The 13,194-nt window shown below is 49.4% G+C and overlaps 1 protein-coding gene across 1 annotated transcript; it reads left to right on the plus strand.

Moving 5' to 3' along the window:
- Positions 1-11,365: 11,365 nt before the first annotated feature.
- Positions 11,366-12,928, plus strand: CEBPA (CCAAT enhancer binding protein alpha). The gene has a single exon (XM_065733156.1). It carries the CDS (start codon positions 11,543-11,545, stop codon positions 12,515-12,517), a length of 975 nt encoding a protein of 324 aa, XP_065589228.1. The 5' UTR covers positions 11,366-11,542; the 3' UTR covers positions 12,518-12,928.
- The last annotated feature ends 266 nt before the right edge of the window (positions 12,929-13,194 follow it).

Raw genomic sequence — 13,194 nt, forward strand, 5'->3', positions numbered from 1 at the left:
ATGGTAGAAACTTGACTATTAATAGTCGATTTGTCAGAGGTAGCCTTTCTGAATAGGTGAAGAGAAAGGAGAGGAAGCATTGCTTAGTAGTGGTGATCACTATTTCAGGACTGCACAGCTAATTCTAGCACTGACTCACTGTAGCCTTGGAAAGTTACAGTGCTTTTGTTCTAGAAAATACTAAGTAAAGAAAGCAGCCATTCTATTCTAATAGCAAACACCCATTTTATTGTAACACTGCCTGGAGAGGAAGAATCCAGAGCTTTTGTTCTTTCTCTCTATGCTGCTAATAATTCTTAAAAGAAAGTATTTCCAGTTGCTAGTTCAGCATCTTCCAGTACTGCTTCTTCTATGTCTAGTTAGCAAAATATCAAGAATGTGATGGCTGTTTTTAGGCTGCCACTAAACAATGTTGTTTTTTACTTTCATGTGTATGCAGAATGTTAGAAAAAGGGAAGCTATATAGCTAAAGGTGAGTGAAAATAAAGTAGATAAATAGACTGAAAGGAAAATGCTATGTATCGTGTGCACGTATATATATAAAATCTGGTTCAAAAGAGGCTTGTTAGAACTAAACAAGTCTGAGCGAGAATTAATGGCCCACACCTGGGAAAAAGAGGTGAATGCTCAAGCATCCAGGTTTAGTAACTGCCACACCTGTCCTATATTCCCAAAAGCATAAATGAGTTCTGCAAGGATTTAGATAGCTTAGCTTTTGAATGCACAGTGCCATGGCTCTTTTCCAAGGCATCATCCGTCACCGCATGAAAATCCACACCCTTAATTAGCAGGGCATTATTTGTCATGGGGTATTCTCTAATGAAGAACTCCATTCGTATGGTATCAAGAAGAGCAAGTAGTTTTGGGAATGACTTCTACCCTGACTTTAAAATGGTTCTTTGCAACAGAACCCTAAAACACCCATCCAGAAAAATCACTACAGGCATAACACAGTGTCATCTTCAGTCCCATGGTGTCGGGTGAAGGAGGACCAAACTTCTTTCTTATCCATGGTTTTATTATTCCCTGCAACGGATATGATCTTTGAAGTACCATAAAAAGCACAATGAGCTCCTGCCTAAAAAGAAGAAAGAAACTGAGAGTTTGGCACTTGGACAGGGAAGAAGGGATACGGTCCACCTGATTGTTCACCCTGTGTCACTCTGTTCATTGAAATGGATAGGAAGCTACATGTTTGTGTGTGTATGATAGAAACTATGCAGGAGAAAAAATTGAGAAAGTATACTGGCAAGAACAGAAATCCTGTCAGTGAGCTGCTGCTACTGATATCTAGGAGAATCGTGTGCTAGACTGTCAGTGACAGAGATATTTTTGTCAGGCAGGTACAACGTGTCTCGTATGTCCAGAAGAAAATAAAGGAAGTATGCAGTGTTATCGTCCTTCCAGACAGTCACTTCTCCCAGTTTGGTGAGTTAGCTGGCAGAAAGGCCTTTTCATTTCCTATATCTTAAAATGGAAGCAACTTCAGCAGAAGCAGTGGGGTACAGCTCCCTGCTCTTTGGCTGTGCATACTCCCTAACAAACCGTAGACTCTTAGAGGAACAAAGCAATTACATTTACATGTGCAGGCACCTGAATATCTCAGTCACTCTGAATTTTCCAGATACAATCCAGCATTAGGTTTCTATTGAATATGAACACTACAGCCAAAATTGTAGAAAAATACCTCTTAGGTAACATGTCCCAGCACAACAGTGTCATTAGAGAAGGGCTCATCTGATTTCTCTCCTCCTGACCGTAAGTAGATCAGATTTCCTTCTGATAGGCAAAAGTTTTACATCCCTTCGTCACTAGCCTGTCCATCAAGGTCATGTTTCTGTACTTCATCAGCCTTAAAAACAAACTCAGCAAATCTTTGTATAGGAAATTGTTCTTGATCTGATTTGTTTAAATATCATGTGGGGTTTTCCTGCACAATTTTTTTTGTCAGAAGGACTTGCACAGTTAAGATACTAATGGAAATTATGGGAATTTTGCATGAGGAAAAAATTCAGGATCAACAACATTACAATATTACGTTGGTGATTCATAGGGGAATATCCTGTGTGTGAAAAAAAAGTAGCACACAAAGAGTAGTAGATGGAAACACAAAACACTTGAAAATACATTGAACTGTATCAGGCAGATGCCCAGTGGTGCACGTGTACTGGCAGTTGACAAATGAATGCCAATAGTCAGTCACTCAGCAGAGACTAAAGCTTACTATCTTAAAGGGTCCCTGAAGACCATTTCCAAACATGCCCAGTTATTTGCTGAATGGATGTGTCACGAGGAGGATTTTACCAGTGTACACAGAATCACAGAATTGTAGGGACTGGAAAGAACCTCTAGAGATCATTGAGTCCAACCCCCTGCCAAGGCAGGCTCCCTAGCCCGGGTTGCACAGGTAGCTGTCCAGGTGGGTTTGAACGTCTCCAGAGAAAGAGACTCCACCACCCCCCTGGGCAGCCTGTGCCAGAGTTCTGTCACCTGCACTGTGAAGACAGTCACAGAAATCTTCACAGTGTGGCAACAATTACAGTCATTTGCCATGTTTTTGAGGCCCTTCTTTAGGGAGTACAGGCATTGCTTTGAAGTCACATTCAGTTCCAGTGGAAATGTGATTTGGCAGTTGGAGAAAAGGACTTTGCTTACCAGGAAATGAAGTAGTAAAGTACATTGTTTATGTGTACTTTTACCTTACATCATCTTCTTCCTCTTGTTAAAAGCCCTTTGACATTAGGAGACTCCGCAGGTGGGACAGAACTGAGGATTACAAAGCATATGCTTGTGCTTTCCTTCATTTAGAAAAAAATGAAGACAGGATGAGAGCGCACAGGTGTACTCCTAGTGGGAACATGAGCATGGGCAGCCAGTCCAAGGGAGCAGAGGGACTGCCTTGCTCCTAACAAGTGGGGTGTTGTGCTGTGCTGCTGCTGTAAATAACTGGAAAGTCTTGGGCACAAATGTCAACGCCTTGAGCACAACAGTCTTATAACAAAATATTTAATTTGCCTAAATGCTGTCCTGATGTGGGGACATATATCAGACAGTACTTTTTGGCATCAACAGAGAATACTGCAGCATATTATGAAGCAGTCTTTATGTCTCTGGATTTCATCATGTGCAGGGGCACCAGCTGTGTCTGTAAGTGGAACAGGGAGTTACAGGCAGCTCTGAGATACGTCATGTTATAGCAGCATTGGCAGCTGAGCTGGGGGAAAGCTGAAGAGTACACAAGCTTTTATTTCATATTTGAGTGCTTTTGATAAGATTTCTAGACAGATTTTCAGTAGGGTTAAAGTTTGATATGTGCCACGTATTCTGCTGCTCCACCACCAGATGGATTTCTTCACCTTGACCAAAACATGTAGACCCAAGGATTTACAAGTGTTCCAGTCCTACAAGGGAGACTGAATAGCTCTGAGCCTACAGAGGGAAATAGGCCAAGGGGCACTGGGGCAAAGTCTGGTTTCCTGAAGATTTTCAGTTGATGTGTCAGGAGATCAGAGCTCCACCTCCAGCATTTCCCTCCATTTGCAGAGTTAGCTTTTCTCATGAAGTAGACACCTATATTTGCCTTCCATAAAATGCAGGCATGGTGGAATCAGCAGCTGCACTTGCAGCTCTGTACAAGGGGCAGTTCTGGTGAGGAGATCCGTGGCGATCTTTACTTCCTTAAATAAATGTGGAAAAGCACCTCAAACTGTTATCAGTGACATGCTGAGCTGGGAAGCCAATGTTTATTTCACTTTATTAGTAAAGGAGAAACCTCATTCCCATGTGGTGAGGGGTCTGGAGACACTACTGAGGATGCACGCTGTCTCTTGATGACTGAAGTTGAACATAAATGACTCATGAGGCTGCCAGGGCACCACAGACATCTGCAAACAGGCAGAAGCAGTTCTGTACAATGAAATCCGGTACTGTAGCACCTGACACACTAGAACGTGGTGCATGAATTCTTTTTACAACAGCACAGTTCATATGATTGATAATTTGGAATGTTTACCTGCTTTTAGAGAATATAGGACTTTCCTGAAATTGAATTATACTTTCTTTGCTGCATCACATTTTACTGTATGTCATGTTTACCACATTTGTTTGTTAGGTGTGAGCAGTTTGCACTATTCACTTTCCCTGCTAATAGAGAGTTGGAGTTTTTTAAGGACTGCACAATTTATTCTAATAGTTATATATATGGTTTGCAACAAATTAGCATCTATCTTAATTGTTTAGGCCTGAAAGAAGTATTTAGAGTGAAAAATTTGGATCCCAAACACTTCTGCCCATTTTCTATATTTAATTACAGCAGTAGGAGGGAAAAAAGTCATACATTTTTTGTAATATGGGGCCTGATCAGTAAAGTGTTTCCTTTTCACTTAAACACAAGTAGTTTGTGAGGTCTTATCTGGAATTAGCTACCTCCCAGCCTTGGCCTCTTGCTAAATTAATACTTTTGATTATACTTAGCTCCACTATTAAGTGTATGAATCAGCTGCACGTGAAGGACACATGGCATTGTTGGTGCTGCTGGATGAAGACTAGTGCTTTTTCAGCATTGTTTTATGGGCATTTAGATATGAAAACTTCTTGCAAACAGCACTGTCACTATGTTTTTACTTTCTGAAATATTTTAGCCAACAATAAAAACCATTTTTATACTTCTGTAAAATGAATGAAAAATGTGATGGCTTCCATCAGAAATCCTCTGGCTTTATTCTTCTTATTATACTTTATTTACTAATAGTATTTTATCCTATTTATTTATTTAATATTCATTTAAAGCACTCAGTAGCTCAGCTGATAATCATAAGGAATGATTTGTTCAAAGCATTTTGAGGTAGTCAGTCTTGTTTTCCTTTAAGTGCCCTTGCTGACTCCCGAGTTCAGTTTCCAGATTTTTATGGAACTGTGATCCACTCAGGAGCAACCTAGTGATCTTGGGTTTGTGATTAACTCTCATTGCACTGAAGGTAAAGACATGTTTTGCATAAGACCCCCATTTGATCAGAAAACATCAGTGTAAGGGTTTTGTGGAATTGGTGCAGTTGTGAGTAGTGTCTCATTTTTATCAAAGGGATTGCTCTGGTGAAGGTGATTGTGTGTAACCCATCTTCCTGCAAAGGCTCGGAAGGCAGAGTAGATGTTATCTCAGCAGGTAGGAGTGCCAGCTCCTTTCACTGGATGTTTTCAAGTGACCTTTGGAATCCCTGCAGGGAATGAAGGGCTGTATCTACATCACCTTGCTGGCAGCCCCACCGGCATGCTGCATGGGCAGTATTGAGATGAAATCACTTTGTAGCAGGCCCTGCATGCTGCAGATGGGAACTTGAGCACCGTGTTTCAGCCTGTAAGGGAAAGCTGCCTCTTCATCTCTGTGCAACAAGTCAGGGAAATTCTGATGCCAGACGTATATTATTAGTTTGAAACTGATAACAGAACTGCAGTAATTGTCAAACTGAGATTCCCTCTGCCTTGCTTCCTTCCTTTGTGCCTATTGTTTCCTGCTTGCTGGGTGTTTCTTTGATCATGGTTAGGACTTATTTGTGATGTCACCAAGTAACTCTTCGAACTTTGCGAAGCTTCCTTGTGACTCCCTTCCCTCTCAGTGCCTTTGACATTTTTCGTTTAGTAGGGCAGCTCCTGCTTAGATTACTCATGCTTAGATTACTCATTAATCCCTGGGCTGCAGTGGTATAATTAGAGAAGGCTGAGCGTAGCTCAACAGGGAGGTCAGACTTTCAGACAGAAGACAGCATCCACACTGAGCAGTGAACCTGCTTTCTGGTGCTATGGTCTGAATGCTTTTTTAAACATCGGACTTTAGAATCTGAGTCAAATGTGGCTCAAGTCCTTTCTGCCACTGAACTCAGAGTTTCATGGTATTAATAGCAGAAGGGTGTATGCACCAAAGGTGTACGTTATATCCAATCCTTGTGCTGCTCTCATCCAGCTGAATGAAATCTGCCTCAGTCAGTGATGTGACAGTGATGTGGCTGGACAGCATGAGTCTTTCGTATCCATACTACACTACAGAATTTAACTTTGTGTCAGACTCCTCCTCCTGTTTAATTTCTATTCTTGTAACAGTGTCACCTAGAAGGGAACAAAGTTGATTTAAAGAATGAGAACGCACAGAAGTCAGTGTGTGTCAAGGACTCTGTTTTGTAATAATGTCTCACATACTAGAATACATAATTAAGAAATGACATAACTTTATTTTTACAAGCTGGTCTTGCTCTTCTTTCCTTGTCCCATCACCTCACTCACCTTTCACATCTAGTTCTCCTGACTGTAAATTCTTTGCATAGCAAAGGGTCTCCTGTTACACTTCTGGAAAGGGCTTAAAATATTTTGGTGTTTCCATAATACTGGTATTTTAATTTTTGCTGATACCTTTAGAATAATGTCCACCATGCAAACAAGAGCTATTTAGAAAAGTGGCAAAGCATGAGCCATGCTTTACCATTCTTTTTGGTGCAAAAACTTGCATCAAAGTCAGCAGCGAGCTTCATCATTTCTTGTGTAGCCTTTTCCAAATGTGCTAGCCCATCTTTTTAACTGTGCCATCTGCAGATGTTTGAACCATAGTTCTGTACGTAGCTCATGCAGGCACTTAGCATCTAAGTTAAATGCCTGAAGTTGGTGTCCCATGTACAAACAGAGATAGGAAGGTGGGGTCTCTTTGTCTGGGTTTGTCAGGAGTTTAAATCTCCTTTTTTTTATTATTATATCTTGGATGATGCCATGAGAAGTGACAGCCATATACGAAGAGTTAAAATCTTCAAAGAGTTTTTGAGAACTTTCTGCCCCTTAAAGCAGATCTGGGGCATGAGTTTGGATGGCAGTGCTCACTGCCCCGTTACTGTCCTGCTGCAGCATGTGTCAGTTAGCTGAGGTCTGTGCCAGTTCTGACTCAGGGCTGTGAGCCTTCCACTCAGGAGCTAGGAGAGGTGTGAGCCTTATTTCCTACAAGCTCCATTAAGCATGCAATGGCGAAACTAAGAAATAAAAGAATGACATTTTCATGGCAGTTTACTTCAACATAAAAGTCAGTGTTTCCATTAAAAAGAAGTAAAATTAGCCAGAAAATGTATGAAAAATAAAGCATTTCATTTGAGACTAGTGGTAGTCAAATGTTTTGCCTGCTCATTGGCTGTGATATTAGCACAGGCCACGCAGAAGAAGATACTCTGAGCTTGCCTACTCATTCCTTGCATGGCCTTGGTAAATCATTCCCTCTCCTGGCTCTGTAGCTGTGAAATAGAGTAACAGTGCTGCTCCACCGCCCAGGGAGATGTGACCATGAGTGAATAAAGGATCCTGAGCTATCGATGATAGAAACCACTGAAGTTTGTAAGGTAGACAAAAGACTGGAAAGTAAATTCAGGAGGAAAAGAAGGAAGGATGTTGTTTAGTCTGAGGTAAAAGAGTAGAGAGAATGGGCGACTTGTGGGTAGGCCAAGTACTGAGTAATGTGGTAACTGATGCATATCAGTAAGAGAACTGTAAATGTGATTCGGGGAATTATTGAAATAAAGGTGATGCTGCTGTAATGCAGAAGAGACTGCTGCAGTGAGATGAGGAACAGCACTGTTACGCCCTCCTTTTTTGTGTCTGTGGCATTTCAGCTTTATTTTGAGAAGGACAGAACTAAAGCTGGTAACTGAAAAGCATTCAGAATATTCTGGGCACCACAAATATGGTCACTGAAATACAATCCTAACTGTAAAGGAGAAAGTATCCATTTAATGGCTCACTAACTGGGTAAAAAATATGAGCAGGTTTCACAGCCTGGCTGTATGTGGTTACAGGTGGCAAGTAGGAAAGGGCAGGCAATGAGCTGTAGACAGGGTGACTGAATGAAGAGATGCTTCCAGGCAGCTAGCATAGTAATTGCAGTGGTGCTGAGCTCTCAGGAGAGGAGCCAGAGGTTAGCTGACCACAAGGACAGCAAGGGTTGAAGGCGTGGTCGCAGAGACCATGAGGACAAGAGACATTATGTGGAAAGGGAACAAGAAGGGTAGCATGGATTTGATTTAATTCTCCTTGGAGTTGTAAATGCTCTTCCTCTAAAAAAAAAGCTGTAGTGATAAGTAAATAAACCACCTGTCATTGAACCAAACTGTGCCCATCAAAATGGTCATCAGTCCCCAGCTACTGTTCCTGGGTGAAAGGAAAGCTCCAGCACATACAGCCTTCTCCTTTGAAAACTGTCATGTGTGGCAGCCTTTCCATGTGCAGACCATGTTTTCCCTCCTTGGGGCAGAAAACGGATGAGAAGGGTGAATTTTGTGTTTCACTGCACCACAAGAAGCAAAGGCAGTACATTGGCAGCTCCTCGTCACATACAGTCCCAAAGGATGCCCATCCCTGCCTGCTCCCCTGGGGCACCGGTGGCACAGCACTGTCCCTGGCTGAGGACTGTGCCCCCGTCCCTGCCCTCTGTCCCCCAGTGCACACTCTGGCCCCTTTAGATCCACTTTCTTTCCTGCACCCATCCTGCAGGTGGGACAGAAGGGCTGGCACTGGTGCCAGGAGGAGGCTTGCATGCAGTCAGGACATTCTGGAGCCTTGTCAGTAGCAGTGAAATGTTCTCATTTAACAAGGTAGTAAAAGGAACTTGCAGAGACACTTTGATTCGTAACTGAGCTGCCCTACACCAGGTTGTGTGTGCGGTTCCGTGCTGGTGGAGCAGAGCAGAGCCCTGAGCCTGCACCCTGCAGCAGGCAGCCCGCTTCGCACCCTGCAGGTGGTGCAGGGGCTGAGGTCAGGGAACATTCGGAGAACCCACTTTTGTGGTGCAATTAGAAACAGTCCCAACATTCACTTCAAAATTCAGCCAAGGATATTTAATTCCTCCGTCGCTGTGATTTTCCTTCCCTACCAAGAGAAACCAGTAGTACAGCCAGCTTGGTGTGTACGGCTCCCAGCGGTGTGCAGCGATGTGGAGTGCCTTCCCAGCCCTCCCTGGTGCGATCTGCAGTGCGATGGAAGAATAGCACCCTCAAGAGTTGACGGCCGTGCTGCTCCGGGGCTGCACAGGCGGGCAGCCTTCCTGCCTTTGTTAAACAACACTCTGGCACACGCGGCCGAAGCAACGAGACAGAAACGTTTGCTTTGCCTCACATGTGAAATGTTTGCCATTCGTCGCTATTGGTGCCTGTCCAAGGGACAGCAGCTGCTGAGCAGTTGCCTTCAGAGGAGGGGCATTCAAAAGAGAGTTGTCCTATTTAAGTCTGGGAAACTCGTTTTATACCATTTTAAACTAATTTGAACAGGAATTAATATTTTTGCACAAAAAGAGATTGTTTAAAAGTACTTCACAGACATAAAAGGGGTCTATGTAAAAAATACTGAGCAAACCAGTCCTTAAATTGCGGGGACTTGTTCGTTAATTATAGTAATTAGGAACGGAATCTGATCCTAAACTTTCTGATTTGCTTTGAATTTCTTTTAATGTGTGGCTCGACCTTAATTTTCAGAACCACACCAACAGAGTTGTCGGTGTTGTTATTGGGTGACAGACCGAGGTCAGTGCTCCTGCTGCTGCCCGCAGTGCGGACCTTTTGGGGTCAGTGTGCGTGGCCTGCTCCTGCCCACTGCCTTCAGAGCCCCGGCTGTTGGGCCAGCACTGAGTCCTGCAGCAGGCAGCAAGTGCAGGTGTGTGCCTGCCCCTCTTCTGCCAATGGGTTTGCTGGGGCGCAGCCTGCAGCATTCACACAGGCAGATGTGGCAGGGCTGCCTGGAGACGTCGTGGTGTCGTCTTTATGGAGGTATTCAGGACCCGTCCGGATGCCTGCCTGTGTGACCTGCTGCAGGGAGCCTGCTGGAGCACGGGGCTGGACTCGATCATCTCTCCAGGTCCCTCCCAACCCCTGCAATTCTGTGATTCTGTGATTTCTGCCCACGCTGAAGCATCCCAAATTTCTGTCACAGGACAGGGGATTTTCCTCTCTGTCATAACTTTGTTGGAGTTCCTCTTACACACGGACACTTTGCTTCATCAGGCGGTGCGTGCCCCTTCTACCCACTGTTATGTGCTGAAGCCAGTGTATACCATAATTCAGAAGATGCCCTATGTAGTGTCTGCACGGTGAGCAGAGGCTCACGTGTGTGGCCCCAAACACGGCTCTTGGTTTGTGGTGACTTTGTTCCTGAGGCTTTGCCAGTCACTATGAATTGCGAGGAATTCTGAGCAAGCCATTTGCTATCACAGGCTTCTGGTTAACTCAGCCATCCGGAACTAAGAATCGCCGCGTTTCTTTCTGTAGCCGTCGCTATATTGGGCTTTTCACTGCGGATCTCCCTCTCTCCTGCTTCACTGGCCTCGGTGCGTCCTTCCAACCCGGGCGCTGCTTTCCGAGCGGCCCGGGCCAGCTGAGCTCAGGGCCGGCAGGAGGGGACGGCGGCGCGGGGAGGCGGCAGTTCCGTGCCCCGAACCCGTACCGGGCTGGGAGCGCGGGCTCCTCGGGCCGCGGCTCTCCAGGGGCTGCCCGGGGACCCGGGGCTGAGCCCCGGCGTGCGGGAGCTCCGGCTCCCGAGCGGCACGCTGCCGCGCTCCCAGGGTTTATCTCGGGTAAACGCCGGGAGCCGATCCGCGCCCGACGCAGCCTGAGATTGCGGTGTTTGCACTTGGGAAAATCCGCAGTCAAATTTACCTGCTCGATTCGCGCCGCGGGACGGGACGGGACGGGACGGGACGGGACGGGACGGGACGGGACGGGACGGGACGGGACGGAGGGGCAGCCCCGCGCGTTCATCCCCCCCACCACCAGCGCACAGTGGAAGCCGCGGGACAGCAGCGGCGCGTCCCGGCCCGGTACTGCCTGCGGCCCCGTCCCGCAACGCGCAGCCCCGCAGCCCCGCAGCCCCGCAGCCCCGCAGCCCCGCCCCGCCGGGCGCGCTCCCGGCTGGGTCCTAGCGCCGCTCGGGGCCGCGCTCCGCGGGTCCCCACGGGGCTCAGCTGACGAGCCCCGCGCGTCGAACCGGGCCGAGCTCCGGCAGCTCTGCTGGGACAGCGCTTTCGGCCCCGCGGGCGGGCACGGCGTCCCATCCGGCCCAGCGTTGCGAGTTCGCGCGTGACGGTGAATTTCGGGGCTGTTCCCCGGTGGATCGGGACAGAGCGCTTCGGGCTCCGACCCCTCCGAGCTCCGCGGGCTGGAGGAGCGCAGGGCCCCGCGTGGGGCTCGAAGAGAGCGGAGCTCCCGGGGGAGGGCGGGCGGCCGGGCCGGGGCGCTAAGACCCGGGGCGCCGCGGTCAGAGGTTCCCAGCAGGACACTAGAGGGCGATCCCCGGCCCTGCTGCGGGGGTGTATATATACGGCACGCAGGACCGAGGCAATCCACTAGCAACGGGGCAGGCAGGCAGGCAGCGAGCGGGGCTCGGGCGGGCTGGGGCGGGGGACGGGTTCCGGGCGCGCCGAGCCGAGCCGGGGGAGCGCGGGGTGCTGCGGGCTTGGCAGAGCCGCCGCCGCCGCCCCGTCCGAACCCTGGATTGCCGGAGCCCTTCACCATGCCCGGCAGGCTGTAGGTGCTTCATGGAGCAAGCCAACTTCTACGAGGTCGATTCCCGGCCCCCGATGAGCAGCGGACAGCACCACCAGCTCCAGACTCCCCTGCCCGGCAGCGCCTACGGCTACAGAGAGGCTCCCTCGGCGGCGGCACCTGCTGCGGGCGGCGCGGAGCTCGGCGACATCTGCGAGAACGAGCACTCCATCGACATCAGCGCCTACATCGACCCCGCCGCCTTCAACGACGAGTTCCTGGCCGACCTCTTCCAGCACAGCAAGCAGCAGGAGAAGCACAAGGCCGTCCTGGCCGGGGATTTCGATTTCCACGGCATGCACGGGGCCGGCGCGGCCGCCTCGGCGCCGGGGCACCACCCGCAGCACCAGCAGCAGCCGCTGTTCGGCTGCGCGGCCGGCTACATGGACGGCAAGCTCGACCCGCTGTACGAGCGCATCGCCGCGCCGGGGCTGCGGCCGCTGGTCATCAAGCAGGAGCCCCGCGAGGAGGAGGAGGTGAAGGCGGCGGCCCTGGCGGCCCTGTACCCGCACCCGCAGCAGCACCCGTCCCACCTGCAGTACCAGATCGCCCACTGCGCGCAGACCACCGTGCACCTGCAGCCCGGGCACCCCACGCCGCCCCCCACGCCCGTGCCCAGCCCGCACCACCCGCATCACCCGCACCCCCCGGGCGCGCTCTCCGCCGCCCCCGGCGCCCTCAAGATGATGCCCGCCGACCACCGCGGCAAATCCAAAAAGACAGTGGACAAGAACAGCAACGAGTACCGCGTGCGCCGGGAGCGCAACAACATCGCGGTGCGCAAGAGCCGGGACAAGGCCAAGCAGCGCAACGTGGAGACGCAGCAGAAGGTGCTGGAGCTCACCACCGACAACGAGCGGCTGCGGAAGCGGGTGGAGCAGCTCAGCCGGGAGCTGGAGACTCTGCGGGGCATCTTCAGGCAGCTGCCCGAGAGCTCGCTGGTGAAGGCCATGGGCAGCTGCGCCTAGCCGGGCCCTCCCGCTGCTCCGTGCGCTCCGAGCGGTGCCGGAGCGGGCTCAGATTGCGGGGGGTGGGATTTGTTTTTTTTTGTTTTGTTTTTTTTTTTCCAACAATAATGACCAATAAAAGAAGCCAGGCAGCTGTAGTATTACCAGGTTGGTGCCTTAGGGTTGACACACGAATAAGCTGAAAAACGTGGTGGGTTTTGTAAGGAGAAAGGAGAGGGGAAGGAGAGATTAAAAAGCCCACGTGTCTACACAGGGTAAATGACAATAATAATAGTAATAAAGCACATAGAGGAGCCCAGATGTGCCTTAAAGCTGCCTGCGGGAGCTCCGTGCCCGCAGCCTGCCGAGGAAGGAGCGCGGGGAAGCGCGGGCTGCGGGATCGGTACGGGGACAGCGGCGGGTGCGGAGCGGCAGCGGCACCGGGACTGCCCCGGGCGGCAGCGGAACCGGACAGCCCGACCGACGGACATCGGGAGCGGACAGCGCTGCCCAGGGACAGCCCGGCCGGACAGTAGGGCCGAGGGCGGCCCGGCGGAGCTACCTGCTCCGAGGAGAAGAGCGGCAGCGACTCGTACTGTATGTCACGACATGGCGAAGCACAAGTGAATAAATACCTATCGATGCGGGTATTTACTACGAACTCTCAGCGTAATTTTGCTTTCTCCCAGGACGTTCAG

Source organism: Cyrtonyx montezumae, unplaced genomic scaffold (assembly GCF_038088225.1).
Source record: "Cyrtonyx montezumae isolate F1298 unplaced genomic scaffold, pur_monq_1.0 scaffold_17, whole genome shotgun sequence".
NCBI classification, from domain to species: Eukaryota; Metazoa; Chordata; class Aves; order Galliformes; family Odontophoridae; genus Cyrtonyx; species Cyrtonyx montezumae.

Bases quoted from the DNA above. Each gene is read 5' to 3' on its own strand.
- CEBPA (XM_065733156.1), top strand. From the start codon at position 11,543: ATGGAGCAAGCCAACTTCTACGAGGTCGATTCCCGGCCCCCGATGAGC.